The 16,661-nt window shown below is 37.1% G+C and overlaps 1 protein-coding gene across 2 annotated transcripts in view; it reads left to right on the top strand.

The window, feature by feature from the left end:
* Nucleotides 1–13,987, top strand: part of STK26 (serine/threonine kinase 26) — a 29,562-nt gene extending 15,575 nt beyond the window's left edge. For both annotated transcript variants that reach the window (XM_059482621.1, XM_059482622.1), the window contains 9 exons: nt 5,614–5,670; nt 7,326–7,434; nt 7,525–7,682; nt 9,129–9,314; nt 9,953–10,101; nt 10,760–10,853; nt 11,336–11,398; nt 11,489–11,625; nt 12,052–13,987. In XM_059482621.1, coding sequence (XP_059338604.1) covers nt 5,614–5,670; nt 7,326–7,434; nt 7,525–7,682; nt 9,129–9,314; nt 9,953–10,101; nt 10,760–10,853; nt 11,336–11,398; nt 11,489–11,625; nt 12,052–12,076 — 978 coding nt within the window. In that variant the 3' untranslated portion in view covers nt 12,077–13,987. The remainder of the gene's footprint in view (nt 1–5,613; nt 5,671–7,325; nt 7,435–7,524; nt 7,683–9,128; nt 9,315–9,952; nt 10,102–10,759; nt 10,854–11,335; nt 11,399–11,488; nt 11,626–12,051) is intronic.
* The last annotated feature ends 2,674 nt before the right edge of the window (nt 13,988–16,661 follow it).

Genomic DNA, 16,661 nt, shown 5'->3' with positions numbered 1-16,661 from the left:
TTTGTGGCCTTTCTGAGCAAAAGAAATACACCTTCATACTTACAGAAGCAAAAGCTGTTCCTGTGTGGAAAGAAACCCTGTATCATGTAAAATGTGTTGGCAGTTATGCAGCTTAGCAGGCCTGAGAGACAAAGTAACACTGACATCAGCAGTTATGTAACCACTGTGTGAAATATTATCTAAGGCATAATTTAACAAACAAGCAAAATAAAACCTACAGAAAACCAAAATGTTGAGTAAAACTTTTCACCTTAAGTACTGCTTAAATGTTTTGCACTGCTGAAATATTTTAAGTGACTTTTAAAAAATCCCTGAAAACATTTAATGAAAGCTAAAGTTTTAGTGATAGTTCAAATATATTAAGTATCTGGGAGGGGTTATTTGCTTGTGTTTGGTTTTTTTGTTGGTTTTGGTTTGTTTGCTTCACTTTGGGAGGTTTTTCTGGTTGGTTCTGTTTTTTGGTGCTTGGTCTCCCTCTCAGCATTTCTGCTTTCTTAAGGTGTAGTGGGGTTTTGTACATTTTAGAGACAGATTTCTGATAAGCATTCTCTGTCTCACACTTGTATTTGAAGAATTTTAGTAATATTCTTTGTAGATTTTGCTTTTTTCCATTTAAATTGCAAAAATATTCAATCTTTTATATTTTAATACTAAGTGGGCAAGTTATTTTTCCAATATTTCCAGTATATTTAGTATACTCCAAATACTTACTTTTCATTTTGGCTAATGCAAGACAGCTGTAGTAGCTTTGCTGTTTACTGTGTTTTCTTCACACCTGACTACACATACAAATTGCCATTGATAACCCATTTTTGCTAATCTTTATTGGGCTCAATTGGTGGGATTTTTGTTGTGTTTGTGAATAAGTAATAAAGGTCTGAGAAGTGGGATTTACTTTCTACCATCACAGCATATTAGAACAAACAGGTTCATCTCGAGATAACTTTGAGTTCATCTAGTAAGGTTCCCCTGCAGCAGTGTACAAATGGTGCTGCAGATCCAGACATGATCAGTCTTTTTTACAGTCCTTTATTTTCTGTGATGAACTAAGCCCTAAATTCTATTCTCCTGCATATCCATCATTTCAGCTTTGTGCTGTAAAAGCCTAGTTGTTTGCCCTGAAGTACAAACAGGTCAAAGTAAGTCATGGAAAGTGTTCTTACTTGTCAGTGGTTTTGCTTGGAAAAGTGTTTTGTGAAATCTCAGAACTGAACAGTGATTTCAGCAGCTATGAATGGAGGAATTAAACTTTGGGTGGGGATTTATTTTGTTTGTTCTTTGTTTTCTCAGAGGTGGGGGGTGGAAAAAGCTTTATAAGTTATGGATTGGATAGGGAAAGAAAATAGTCTTATCACTATTTACAGCAATATAGATGTGGAAAGTAAAGTCTAGCTATTCTGTCAGTGCTATTCAGCTATTAAATTCTGCTTAGGTTTTTATTTAAAAAAATTCTTGGCAAATGTAGGATCATGTTAATGCAGCAGTACTCTCCTAACCACTCTGTAAGTTCTTTCCATTTCTGTTCTAAATGGATACATTCTGAAAGATTAATGCTGATCTTTTGTTTACTTTTCACACTTGGAAAGTTTTGGGGGAAGGAAAATTTCTGTGCATGGAGTTTGGGGAGGTGTTTGTGGACTTTGGTTACTTTCTCATTCCTTTAAGAAATTCCTCTTGGAAAAAAAATCCAACAAAACAACAACAACAAAAAGTAAAAAATTGTTCACAGGAATGTTTTGCATCCCAGAGTAGCATGAGAGGTAGTTCTGCTGCTTGCTATTCCCCACATAAAATGAATAAAATGTCCACAAATAAATTAATACCTTTAATTCTGTAATTAAAAATAAATAAAGCAACTTTTTAAGTAGTATCTTCTATCTAAATTGTTCTTCGACTAGGTTGCTAGTTCAAGATCTTTCAGCTTGAGATTCCTCAGGGGAAAGAGGGTATTGGCTTTGTTCAGTGTGCAAAGAATCTTTTATTCTGCCTTTTCATTTTAGTAATAGGTATTTTGAGAGTTTCTCTTTAAAACAATGAAATGGGTACAGTTGGTACCAAAAGACTGTATAATTAAAGGTTAAAGAATACTGAGGTTAAATTCTGAAAAATAAGACATTTTTTACAAAGCCAAGTCCTAGACTGCAGAGATCAGACACAGTTTGCCATGGATATAAGTAATGTGAAGCTCACATTCATAATGGTCCCAATATGTTTATTCCTGGATACTTCAATTTATTTATAAATATCACTGAAAAATTCCTAGAAATATTTTTTAAGATAATGGTTAAAAAGAGCATAAAGTAAATAGAAGGTATTTCAAAATTGAAGATAGGTTACTTTTTCTTTGGCATCTACAGGCAAACAAAACAGTTGAGCCAGTGTGCTATGTTTCAGATCATGCTTTATGAACTAGAAATAGTTTACTAAAGTGTTCTAGTAAACTAGAAATAGTTTACTAAATCATACATGTAGCTCTCTCTGAAGCTGTAGAAATGCCATTAGAAGTGTTTGCAGTTTTACACTGTTCAAAGAGTCTTAGTATTTTCCTGACTAAATACTAAAGCAGACCCTCAGTGCAAAAGCATTCAGGTTGCCTACAGCACCTACTGATATTTCTCTAGTTCAGTAATCTAGATCTGTCTTAAATGTTTAAATTTTATGGTTTCTATTTTGAAGAAGTCATCACTGAGACCATGTGTTGATTTCAGGTTTATCATGTAAGCCACAGGTCATCCACTTGAACTGTAATGGAACATCTTCTGTTGTAACTTACTCTTTTTTAACCAATTCTAACTAAACTTCGAGTAAGCAGATTGTTCTTGTCATAATTTTGTAATTTTTGAGTTTTCCCTCCAGCAAGATAGTTGATAACTAAAAATTGTTACAACTAAAACATGGCAGAAGAGATGTAATTGTGAGGGGGTTCTAATTGCAAACATTTCAGATGAGAGGGCGTTTTTTTGTTCCAATGATAAGGTCTGTTCTACATATTCTTTGCACTTCAGGATGCAGAAGCAACCCAGTCCCAGGGAGCCTGGGGCTTGCCAGCTGCATGCAGGCTCTCCCAGATGCCCCTGCTGCTGAAAGGCAGAAAGGAAGAGTGTCTTTATTTCACTTACTTGACTGAAGAGTGTCTTTATTTCAATTACTTGACTTAGAGTGTCTTTATTTCAATTACTTGACTTTCTAACTTGTGACATTCTGCAGCCTAGCTGTTCATTAGCTACAGCTTGTATATCCCACCTGTAAATGTGATTTTAAAACTATGGACAGTCCTTTAAGAGTTTTCCTAGCAGTGCAATGTTACTTGTCTGTTATCAGGTATTTTAGTCTCGAGAAACCTTATCATTGGTACAAGATGGCAAGGTCAGCTTCCTTGAGGTTCTTGTGATGAAGTTGATGCCAGTTATTGTGACACAAAAAGGTACAAAAGCCCCATGTCATGGTAGTGTGGGACATCTTGAGGTTCAAATGGGAGTTTCCCATTGAATTAACCTTAAAGTTTAGGTATTAGTAATTTTTTCCTGAATTTTCCTTGGGTGTCTGGCAAGATCAATAGTGTTTTATAAACATACTGGTAGGTGATGTGCAAGCATATATACAGTCAGAGAATGCACCTTAATAAACACATTTGTGTACAATAATAAAATGTTTTACCTTTGTACCCTGGCTTTCACTAATGTGGGTAAAATCATATGAGCTTCAGCTGTATTGCAGCTTTTGTGGTTGTAAGATAATTTAAGTCCTGATGGAGGTATTTGTAGCTATTTCATATTTGTAGAAGATCAGGATCTAAATTTGTCTCCTCATCCCCTATTGCACTTGGATTGCAATTAACATCTTAATTAATAAACCATTGGGTGTGCAGGGTCCCCTTGATAAGTTAGGTTAGATAGCTGAAATGAGTGTTTTCCTCCAGCTTAATGGCTTGTCAAAATGCATTAGTCCCCTACCAGTTCAGGCAAGAAAAAGATTAAAAGTATTAAAAGTTACTATAGTTCTGGCATGTTCTGGTTGCACAAATTTGGAAAGTGCACTTGATGAAGTGCTTCAGGTGGACTTTCCAGCAGTACCATAGAGATAAATCTCTTGATGACTGGAATTCCATGATTCTTTTCCTTATTTGTGCCATTTAGACCAAGGTTTTCAGTCTCTAGCTTTGTAATTATTACAGCCACCTGAGCTTGCTCTTTTCTTTTGCAATTGAAACAAACTTGAAGTTATTCTCAGCTTTTCAGATTTAAATATGGAGAAATCCTACAGTGACATCCAGAGACTTCCATCAGAATTGTGCAGCACTTTGTGCAGCAAAACTTTGAGACAATCTAAAGATTCCGGTTGTTCTGCCCTATTTATACTTGGCTGACAGAAAATAGCCAGGAAAAAGGTTGTTCATGCCTGGCTAGAAAATGCCCACACCCGAGTGCAGTGGATAGCAGCAATTTCTTTGAGACATTGTTTGAGAAACAGTACTTACTCATTTTCACCCTGTACTGTTTTCAAGTAAAAGTCAAATTCTCCAAACATGTCTGCTAACCACAATGTTTGCCTTGAACAGGAGTTCCTTGCAGGTCTTCTGAGCTGACAAAGTTGGGCTTTATAAAAACTGCTAAAATTAGCCAGCCCTTCCCTGCTGAGATCATAATATTGGAATAGACTCTCATAAATGGTGTGGTTTTTAAATTTAGTATAAATCTAATAGAGCACACTTTGTTAGGATGATTGGATGTGGTGCTTTCAGAAACTGCACCTTTATTTGCTTGCTGAGTTTTCTTTAGATTTCCATCCCTGGGCAGGCCATAGGGTGGGAAAGTATACAATGGAGAATGCAAGAGACTTTAAAGAGTGCTCCTGCCCTAAGCTTGTGCTCTGTAATGAGAAACTAGTACTGGTAAATATTTGCTGGAAACTTATACAGTGTGTGTGGTACTTCACCAGCTACGATTCAGTTGAGTATTTTAATAGCTGGGTTTTATTTTAAATCAATATATTTATTCACGAAATTTTCTTGACTAGTACCACATAGATTCATATTTGAGTTTTGTTTCTTGAGGGGTCTCTAGCAAGAAGTAGTCTGTAGATTTGCTAAGTGCTTCCATTTTTGTTTCTGTGAACCAGCCACCTTTTGCAGTGACAAGCCAAGGACAAAGTCAGTACCTAGAAATCACTGTTAGAATAATTTGTCAGTTCTAGAGGATGAGACATCTCCACAGAGGAAGTGCAGAAACACATATTCTCAAAGTCCTCAGAACAATTATTTGTATTTAATTAAAACTTAAACCACTGCCTAATCACTTGTTTCCCTCTAAGTTCTGTTTCTTTAAGTGAAATAATTTTAGACACTATGTAGCAGAAATTGGTTAGTACTGATGGTGTTTTTTCATTGTTTTTTTTAAATACAGAAGTCAAACTTATTAATTAATATATTAAGACTTCGCAGGAGCTGTGTGATCATTCTACAAGAAGTAATTGCATACAACTAGGTGATTAACAACTCTCTGTTTACTTTTCCTAAGACTGTGCTAGTGGTCTATTGAAATATATATATAAATTTTTTATGGCAGCCTTGGACTTTTGACAACTCCTTCCTTTTGACAATGCCTTCCTTTACAGGGCACAAAACTATGGATAATAATGGAATACTTGGGTGGAGGGTCAGCTTTGGATCTTGTAAGTATATGATTTCTTTTTTTTGCATTATAAATATCAGTGAACTTTATTTCATTGTGGTTTTATATCACTTTATAAAAATAAGTACCTGGAGGCAGCTGATACTACATCACTGCTATGTGGTAATGGTCTAAAAAGTGTGAATTTGAATGGTAGTCCTGTCACATTGAATTGTGTTAATTTTTCTGTATTGCTCTTTGGGCTGTAAGCATTAGGAAGCATCCATTTGTTTTCAGTTCTCAGGGTTTTTTTTTTTAGTTTGAGAAGTCCTTTTCTTGCTGTATGTTTGCTGGAGGTTTGGGGTCCTCTGTCCATCACTTCTCACCTCCTCCAAGTAGAATTCATTACAGTTCAGTAAAAAATGTTTCCTTTAGGTTTGGATCTTGGGAATGAATGAGGAGTGTGTCCACAGACAGTTAATTTGAACTGGTTAAAGGATGTTGGGTTTTCCATGTTCAGGTATTTTCAGTTAAGCATGAAAGTGCCTTTTAGTTCAGATAGTGTGGCATTCATGGAGGGTGTAGGCTGGAGAGTGCACAAGCACAGTCTGCTGAGTGTCAATGTGGTTTCCCTATGGTTTCAGGGCAGCTCTGCCTCAGCTGCAGTGCTACAGACCCACCCTTTCCTGTGAGATTATATAGCTCAGTCTTTGTGTGATTCTGAAGGGAAAATACCATGTCCTCACTATTACAGAATGGTAATAATTATGTTTTCACTAACAGGAGTCCTGTCTGTGAGAGTTGAAGTATGTGCTTGACTTCACAAATCTATTTAAACTTCTTTATCAAATTACATCACATCAGCTCATCAAAAGCACAGTAATTAGGTGTAGCTTGTGGTAGTTTGTAGCTCTAGAACTTGGCCCTTTTGAGGAAGGGGCTGTGAGATACTCTAAAACTTTTGAGTAATTGATTGTATTCTGTGGAGTGTCAGAAACAGGGAAATAGCTATTACTAGTGCCAATTTAAATCACTGAACCTGTAGAGGAAATTTTAGAAGAATAAAATTTCAGTTTTGCCTCGCTTTGCTTTACCATAATTTCATGGTGTTCACTGTTTTGGTGCTGTGGTGTTAGTATTTTTTTGATTGCTCACTTTAATTTTTTTTTGTTTTATTTGCATAGCTTTTTAATGTGCAATGTTTACACTTAATACATTAGCAGCTTTATAGTAGTATGTTATGTTCCTGATACAAAACCAAGCATGGAATCAAAAATACTGGGACAAGTGAAAACTGCATCTTTAAATTTAAAACCCACAATCAACAGATAAATCTATTTTGAAATGAACTGGATTTCTTAATTTAATTAATCTAAATTGCAAAATTCAGTTTGCTGTGTTTGCTGCTTGTAGGGAAATACAAATTTGTGGAAAGTTAGTTGTTACTTTTCTTATGCTTTGCATGCTGAGGGGAGCACAGACAGTGTGTTTGAGGAGTAAGAGCGTTTTCAGTATATTGGCAGTAGAGATGTGAAGGTGATCATTCCAGTGGCACCTATTTCAATTAGAATACTGACATATTGCATTGAATATTGCATTAATTTGGTTAGTTCTTTAATTTTGAAAAATGTTTCAGGTTTAAGATTTAATTGAATCAAAACAAGGCAAAAATTAGATACAAGACTAAAACGATTTTAATGTGTCTTTTTTCCAAAGCTGCGTGCTGGCCCATTTGATGAGTTCCAGATTGCTACTATGCTAAAGGAAATCTTGAAAGGTCTTGACTACCTACACTCAGAGAAGAAAATTCACAGGGATATAAAAGGTGTGCAACATTTCGAATGTTACTTTAACAAAACTTTAAAAACCATTAAACAGTATTCTAATTAGTTACTATGTTATTTCCCCTTGGCAGCTGCCAATGTCTTGTTATCAGAACAAGGTGATGTTAAGCTTGCTGATTTTGGAGTTGCTGGGCAGCTAACAGACACACAAATTAAGAGAAATACCTTTGTTGGAACCCCGTTTTGGATGGCCCCTGAAGTTATTCAGCAGTCAGCATACGATTCAAAAGTAAGTAAAACTTTTTTTTTTTTTTTTTGTATCTGGTTATCCAACAGCATTTGTTTTGATTTTTTTTTGCTTTTAGCTCTATGAGTATGGAGAGGTAAAAAAAGTAGATTTGAAATTACAGGGTTTCAAATAATAAAATTAAAAGTAGGATTGAATTTGTTTTATACAGTAGTTACCTGTCATTGTACTCAGGTACAAAGTCACCAAGTAAAATGGTGATGTCATGTCTCTTTCAGAGCAACTCCCTGAATTGGGGGTGGTTGGTTGGTTTGGTTTCAGTTCAATGTTTTGCATTTAATTCAAACAGTAATAAAATACTCACAAGGTAAAATGCCACCAGAACATGGCAGTTCATTTAAAGCCAAGATGGTGGACTCTCTACTCCAAAAGCTGGAAAGTAAACTAGAAATTCATACATTTTAGTACTTCCAGAAATTTGTAAGCCCCATCTCTTCTTTAAAATAATTTTGCTCCAATACACAATTGTTGGTTATGGTATTTCAGTAATAAGCAGTGAGTTTAATTCTTTGCTATAAAGTACAGCTATTTTAGGTCTTGTGAGCAAAAAGGAATATTGGAGAGATGCAAATTGTAATCCTTGTTTACTCTATGGGCAGTTTTGGTTTATGTTTCTGGGCCAAGTGTAGTCATCTACTGCCAAACACTTTTTTAATGAGAAACACCTTTAGTGATCTAAGTAGCTATTGGAGCTCATCTGAAAAGATGCAAGTAATAATGTATTTCACTTGGGAAAAGAAATCAACATCAGAAAAAAATTTAGAATACTAGTATTTTATATATGATATCAAAATATCATACTGTGTATTGATACAAAGTCAGAATTTGTTTATAGTGATGCTTTTAGCTAAAATAAATAGTACTTAATTATTCTGCTGTGACTTACACTGTGACCTTGGTGTTTCAAGTCTAACTAGTTGTCAATAATTCTCCAGCTAAATTCATCAAGCAGTCTGTTAGGAAAGAGATTAAGTGATCTCCTGCTGGATTTGATTCAGCTTTCTACCTTGTTCATTTAGAGTGAGCTGTCAAACAAGGTTGGATACCTAAACAAACTCTGAATTAGACATAGGAAATTTGTGGCAATTAGTCATTAACATATGGAAGATATCAAAGGAAGATCAATATCTCTGAAGCTTTTTCAAAAATGTGTAAATTTAGGTGTCCATTTAACTTGCTGGTAGTGTTAAAACACCAACTGCAACAAAAATGATGATCTGTGATGTTTGTCATTAAACCCTGATTAAGTCAGCCAGGCCTTTGTGTGTCAGGTGTTCCTGAAGTGTTAGAAGGGAATGTTTGCATTATCTACTTAGACCAACATTAATTTTATAATATAGATGCATTATCTGTGAAGATGTCAGTTATTGAATACTTAGTCATGACAGCCCATAATTTTGTACTAACAGTCACTTTTCCCTCTCTCAGGCTGACATTTGGTCACTGGGCATCACTGCAATTGAACTGGCCAAAGGGGAGCCTCCCAACTCAGATATGCATCCAATGAGAGTTCTGTTCCTCATTCCGAAAAACAATCCTCCCACTTTATTAGGAGACTTCAGTAAACCTTTTAAAGAATTCATTGATGCATGTCTGAATAAGGACCCAACATTTGTGAGTAGATAAATGTGTGTGCATGTGTGTGTAGATGTTTCAGTTTTGTTTTCTGCTCTCCTGTGCTTGTGAAGTATTTTGCTAACACTGTGCATCTTCAGTGGTTGAAATCATTTTAGGGACTATACTTTGCACTGTGAATTTTAGTGGTGCTTTTTAATGTCTCTGCTCTCTCCTAGTTTGTTTTGTTTAAAATACTCAAAAGGAGGAGGGAGAATGCTGAAATAAATTACAGTGGCAGAGGCAGATTCCTAAAATGCACTCTGAACTAGGATAATGTCAGAAGAGAAGCCTTAACAGAGGAGAGAAACATCTGAAGTCCTTTGCTTCAGCACAGCTTTTGGTGTCTGAATTCAGCTTACAAGGAAATGTTGCACTGGAGAGTTTTCATTAGTCATTTTCCTGGGTGTGACCTTCTAACGTGGAAGGATAAGCTCTATAGTCTATGGGTGACTTGATCGTATTTTTAGCGTGCTCGTAAATGTGAATTACTGGCTTCTCTGACTTCCTGTTTCACTAATTTCCTGATATTATACAAGTTAGCTCTAGAAGTCTGTTGTCTTACTAAGTCTCCCCTATTAGCATTTAAAATCATGAAATGTTAGCATGACATTAAATATTTAATGTGTTTCTTACAGCGCCCCACTGCAAAAGAACTTCTGAAGCACAAATTCATTATGAAAAATGCCAAGAAGACTTCCTATCTGACAGAACTGATTGATAGGTTTAAGAGATGGAAAGCAGAGGGACACAGTAGTGATGAAAGTGATTCAGATGGTTCAGATTCGTAAGTTTAATTTGTAGTCTTTTTTGGGTGTGGTTTTTTGGTTTCAATAATGTTTTTAAAGTGGGTTTACCGCAGCTTTTCTGTGTAATAACACCATTTCTGTACATCTGTCTCTGGTCCTTTTTTTTTATTGTCTTCTTCCAAGAAAACTCCCTGTATGGCCCTAAAGAGTAACACATAATTCAATCTGTGTGCTTGTTACATCTGTAAATTTTCTTTCTTTAAACTTAATTTCAGTTCTGTTTAAGTGCTATCTATTTCCTAGTCTGAGGCCAGTGGTTATACCAAAACCACTGAGTCACAGTTAGAGATATTGCAGAGCAAAGCTGAGGTGCATGAAGAAGTTTGCATAGTGCCTGGGGAATAACATGCTTTCTGTAAGTGTCTTGTTTTTCTGGCTATCAGATAACTCTTAAATGGGATGCCATGGGAGAAGGTAAGCCTTGTAGGCAGATACCATCTTCTGTTTGCTTTTGATCACATTTCAATTTATTCAGCCTCTTTTCAAGTTCAGTTAATGTTTTAATATGCGTTTTCCTTATTATTTCAAGGAATACGGAACTAATCCTGATAGTCTTGTGATGTATTTGGGTTACCTGTGCTTGCTGGGTGTGCTGTTGTGGCTGGTATTATGTACATCATGTCCTTTTTGTTTCAGGGAGTCCAGCAACAAAGAGAATAATTCTCACCCTGAGTGGAGCTTCACTACAGTTCGGAAGAAGCCGGACGCGAAGAAGCTCCAGAACGGGACGGTGCGTACAGACAGAGGAGTTCTTCTTTTAACTGCTGCTTCTGAAGCCACTTTAAGGAAGACAGTGATAAAACTTAGTAACTTCACTTTTCATGAGAACTGACTGGTTTTTTTGCAGTTCAAGAGAATAATGCATGTTAGAGATATTTCCTATGCCCTGTCAGCCTTAAATCAAAATATACTGCAGATGTACTCTAGTATCCTTTCATAGAGATGGGAATTTTAAAGTCTCTTACTAGTGAGGGAAAACTGAACTGTTTTTCTGATGCTGAATGACATTGTTTGAGATGTCTCATCATGCATCTGTTTCAATATCCCATAACATTTGTTGATGTAGTGTGTCTTTGTGGGTTTTGTAATGTATTTTAAACACTTTGTTAAATTTAATTCAACTCCCAAAATCACATGTGGCAGTGTGTATGTTGTATATGTGCTGATATAAGTTGTAATATGCTGATGTAGTGTATATTTGTTAACTTCTAGGATCAGGATCTTGTTAAAACCCTGAGTTGTTTAACTATGATAATCACCCCTGTGTTTGCTGAGGTAAGTGTTGGCTTAAAAATCTTCTTTGAAAGTGTTAGCCAAGTGTCTAATAACTTTTCTGAGTTTTAAATTCTTTGGTTTGCTCCTCAGCTCAAGCAGCAGGACACAAATAATGCTAACAGAAAGAAAGCAATTGAGGAACTTGAGAAAAGCATCAATGTGGCAGAAGCAACATGTCCAGGGATCACAGATAAGATGGTGAAGAAACTTATGGAGAAATTTCAGAAGTAAGTAGTTTAGTGATAAGAGAGATATCTGCTATGTCCAGTGCTTTAGCTTTGTAGTTACATGTTGCAGTGTGATTCCAATAGTTACAGGTAACACTTCTGTTTGAGACTAAAACTAATACTAACAATTACTGTATCTGCTCCTGAAGTGCTACAGCTTTACTGTAGTTGCTCCATCTTGCTTCTTTAGTTTAGCCTGCACGTTTGTCTTAAACATATTTACAGGCAAGAGGGGAGACAGAGAATCTTTTTCTTACCTCTTTTAGTAATGTTTTCTTAAAAATGTCACTTCTGGTGGGTTTTGTACTATAAACCATTGAGATGAAGGCATGTACTACTTTAGTGATGCAGAAACATTTATGTGCTGTTTGCCTAGCTGAAACAATATAATTAATACATTTTTTAACTTGCATTTTTTATCTGTAGATTTTCTGTTAATGACTCATCCTAAGAAACTTCACACAATTGACTGCTGTTTCGTATGGACCCAGTGAAACCCACCAAAACTACTTCAAGCTTGGCAGTGCTTAGCTCATGAGCTCCTTGTGCCTTTTGGATCTTTGCAACATATTGATGGTGATTGAGGATTTGAAGCACCTACTCAACTATTTTGTGGCAGTGCACATGGTTTTATATTTTCAGGAAATTATTTTGTAAAGAACAACTTTTAATATTGTAGTTTCACCTGTTTAATCTGATAAATGTTGAGGTGCAGTTTTGCTTTTAGAAATAACCATTACTTTAGTTAATAAAATGTGCAAGTACAGTATGTTTTGATGCTATTTTGTTCCTGTACATGGAGTTGTACAGGTCTTTTATATTCATGAGTTAAACTTTTGTAAATCACTAATGAGCTTCAGAGAAAAATAGCTTTTTCACAAGCATATTCAAGACATGTAATGTAGTGGCAAGGGTATTGCTGTAGCACCTGCTTCAACCAGCATATAGTTATCGTGCCCTGAAAAACAAACCTGCAACAGTATCTATTTTAATTCTAAATTGGTACAGTATTTTAGGCAGCTCTATGATTAAATATATTTGAGAGCAATATGGCAATAGTTTGCAGGTGATATGTAGCAACAGGTCTATCCTGATGTACAGTCTGTGTATTACCTTTTAGAACAGGTTTTGAAGTAGTAACTCAATCTTATATCATCATGGTAGGAAAAATTTAGAGCAATACAGTTGAGGGGGTGGGGCTTTCGGCAATAATGGACAAAACCTGAAGTCCAGTTTAACTTAATTTAATTTTTTTTCCTCTGAGTCTACATGCCTGGGTGGAAGGGAGCCAGAGAAGCCGAGCGTCGCATGTTACATACCTCACCCGCAGGTGTCGATGGGTGTAACACCAGCGTTCTGTGTGGTGGTGTTGTTTCTCCTGTAAGATATTTATACACATTTTTGTTCTGAAATACATTAAATACAGTACATCAACATCATTTGTTTATAATTTTCTGAAAGTGTATTTTAAATATGTATTTACCAGTTAATATGCAAATAACTGAGTTATAGATATTCTTTCACAAAAAAGGTAGTACTGTGCAGTACGGAGTGATTTTTTTCATAAAAAGTAGGTAAGACTATAAAGTTGCTTTCAGTTATATATTTATGGTACTGCTAGATGGGTAATCTCTTCTGTTGTTTTGTTTTGATTTGGTTTTTTTCCCTTTTTCAACCCAGTATGTATATTATGCTGAAGTTTTGAACTGGGATTGTTTTTCAGTACTTAGCTGTGGAACTGTTGGTGTAAATTTATTTTTGATAAAGGCTGGGTGTGTTTATTTTATGGTTCAGACCTGCACATTTTGTTTTTGCACAAAAGTCATTTTAAAGAATCTGAAATATATCTGCCAAATATTGAAAAAGTAATGGTGTGCAAGTAAATACTGCATTTTTCGTCAAATGTTGCCATTACATCGTTTTTATATAAAGGACACTTGTGAGAGATGGTGGTTAGATATGCCAAGGACAATTATTTTCAATGGTGCCTACACTGTAAAAAAAATTACTTTTAACTCCTTGTTTTAATTTTAAAAAAATGTTTCTGTTTAAAACTTTCATCTGCTATATAACTGAAATTCAATTAGAATTTATATCTGAGAAAAAAGTCTGGAAATAGTTTTTGAAAACAATAATGTTATGGATTAAATAAATATTTTTATAAATGTAAAAGCAGCAAAAGTTGTAAATACAGTTGATCTGAAGCTTTACAAAATAACTGCATCACAGAAACAAATTGTAGTGCTCCTCTAGCTTCTGTAGTTGTTAGTCTTGTAAATCTGTTTATAGATGAAGCTTATTTCAATGTTTTGGGGGGTTTAAAATGGATTAAAAATAAATATTTAAGTTCTGTAAACTTTCATGAGCTTGTTCTCTTGTGTATCATTCTGTTCTGGATTTCAGCAGCTGTGCAGAGGTGTGGACATGTCAGGCACAAACTCGTGTTGGGAGAAAGGTGTTCCCTGCCTGGGTGTGTTGCAAAGCTCTGGGTGCCCCACGCTGTCCTTGGCCAGGGGACACCTCCCAGCTGCTGTGCCCCAGGAATGGATGGAGCAGCCCCAGGGGTCACTTTGGTTCCTTTCCTAGGGAGGAGACTCTGGGATGTGTGGGACTCTGGGCAGTGCAGCGGTGTCATGGCTCTGTCATGGCTTTGTCACAGCTCTGCCGGCCTTTGGCCTCAGCACAGGGCAGTGAAGGGACACAAAGGCCTATGCCACAGCTCCCTCAACTTTCAGCAGCCTCAACACAAATCTCACTTTAAGGAGATCCATTTAAATTTTTCAGAATTAAAGATGTGTTTTTCCCTCCATGTCACTTCCCTTAAGGTGTTCTTTTCCTGTGGCAGTCTGAGGGAAGCACTGATGGGCATTTCTCGTGAGTTTTGTAACTGATGGCTCTGCCCTGTTGACACAGAATCTTTAATCTGTGCAGCTTCACAGACAGTTCTGGGTAGGTGGGGTTAGCAAATGACATGGGAAATTGGAACCTGACATGTTTGAGATAAAACTGTAATGAGTTGCTGAACTATAGTGCCTCTTCTTTTCCTGTGGAATGGGTGGGATGTATACCTACCTCATGGGACAGCATGGGAAAAACTCCCTCACATGTGTACAAAACAGACATTCTCTTGTATTACAGTTCATTCAATAAGGGTGGTTTTTTTATGCTGCATATGCCTAAAGTCTCTGTGCATAGTAAGACTTTAATTAGCTCCTAAGAAGGGACATCTGTATTGCTGATTCCAGAAATGAGCTGTCTTTTTCCCACATTTTAGTTATTGATGAACTGTGTAACTTAATCAGCAGTATTCTGTTGCTGGCAGGTAACTAATGGAAAGATAGATCCAAATATTCATGCAGGAACCATCTCTTGCTCTTTTGGTGTGCCAGGCTTCCTGCTGTAGGTTGAGAAGAATTGTTGCTGAAGTAATCTTATCAAAGTAATCTGAATTGCAGAGTGGAGAAATGTATTTGTTCTAGATGAGTCCTTTATCAATGTAACCATTCTTTAAGCCCTTGGTCTCTGACCACTCTGTTAATTTCTGTGCACTGTAGTGTCATCACACCTGCTCTAGCCTTGCAATTTCGACAGCTGAATAGGAGAGTGTGTAGGTTTTAATGTGTTTGCACAAAGTTTAGTGATTGTTAAAAGTCTGATTTTTATTGCACTGTTTTATGACTTAACACTGGAATAAGATTCTTTTCCTCTTGGCAAAGTTTTAGTGGTGTGTATGTTGGCTTATTTCACAGCTTTATCTATTTTGTCTAAACCTTTATCTGTTTTATATAAACCACTCACTTCTATCTGAATGCACTGAGTAGCTTAATGTTTTCCCACTGTGATGCTGCAGTGCCTCTCCCCCCCTCAATAATCCTTTGTGTAAGGACTGTAACAGTTTACATTTTCCAGGTTCTGCTGTTTGTCTTTCACCACCAGCAAACCAAATCTTTCCACGTCCTCTCTCCATCTTTGTTTTCTTTCCTAGGGGAACGAAATCACTTAAATAGTTGTCCTTATCTCGAGGTCTCGAGGGTGAATAGCGCTGAGCAGGGAGTGAGGGGAAGGACTTAGGCAAGGGTTGTTTCAATTGTTCCTTGACAAGTCAGCCACTGCTTACTGGGATTGTTCTTTAATTTTAATCAGTCAGTAAAGTGGTTTAAGCAATGAATTTAGCTCAGAGATGTTGATTTGTGTCACTTGCTGACGAGCTGCTTTGTTCCTCTGCTATTGTTGACCATGTGTAGGATGTGCTGAGGCACAGTGCCCACACTGCCCCAATGCTCCCTAGTCCATGGAAAAATCCAAAAAATAGTTCCCAAGCCCTTGTTTCTCCCTCTCAATGCTGTTTTCCCAGCACAGCCTTGAAGACCAGCCCTGGCAGTTCCTGAGGATTTGGGCAGGCTGTTTGTACAATGATCTCTCGTGGTGGGACATGCTCAAGGTGTGTCTCCACGTGCTTTGAGGAGCTAACAGTGATTGTGGAGTATCCCAGGGCTGTGATTGCAGCCTGTGTTTGAAATGCTGCTGCTTTTTTTAACCCTCTACCAAACTGTGCCCACAGACTGCCATTCTTAAATGTTGTACTCAGTGGTGATTCTTGCTCTTTCCAAGCTGCAGAGCTTTGGGAATGGGGTAGAAACAGCCCTCTAGGCAGAATTATCCCTTTTTTCAGTAAAACATGTGCCAGAGCAGCATGAGGGATCACTGCAGCTCCCAACTTCAGCACAGGGTAACCAGGAGCAGAAGCAAACCTTACAATGTACTCACTTGTTGGGCTAATGCATTTCTTTGGGCAACCAACCAAGAATGTGGCTGTTTGCAGCAGCCTTCAGGGATCTCCACAAGTGTCCCCAGTTGCTGGGACAGCAAAGGCACAGAGGAGGCCAGGCAGCAGAGCAGGAGAAGGAAACCACCTCCTGGGAGCACTGAGGGAAGCTCCTGAGGTGGGAGGCACAGGGCAAGGTGTGCTGGGGGGGGTGCCTGCAGGACTGGGGGTGCAGATTTCACAGGGCAGAAAGAGGAACTCAAAACTCCAG

Source organism: Ammospiza nelsoni, chromosome 15 (genome assembly GCF_027579445.1).
Source record: "Ammospiza nelsoni isolate bAmmNel1 chromosome 15, bAmmNel1.pri, whole genome shotgun sequence".
In the NCBI taxonomy this organism is placed as follows: domain Eukaryota; kingdom Metazoa; phylum Chordata; class Aves; order Passeriformes; family Passerellidae; genus Ammospiza; species Ammospiza nelsoni.
The sequence above is the reverse complement of the archived record's forward strand: the minus strand, read 5'-3'. Positions and strand labels throughout refer to the sequence as shown.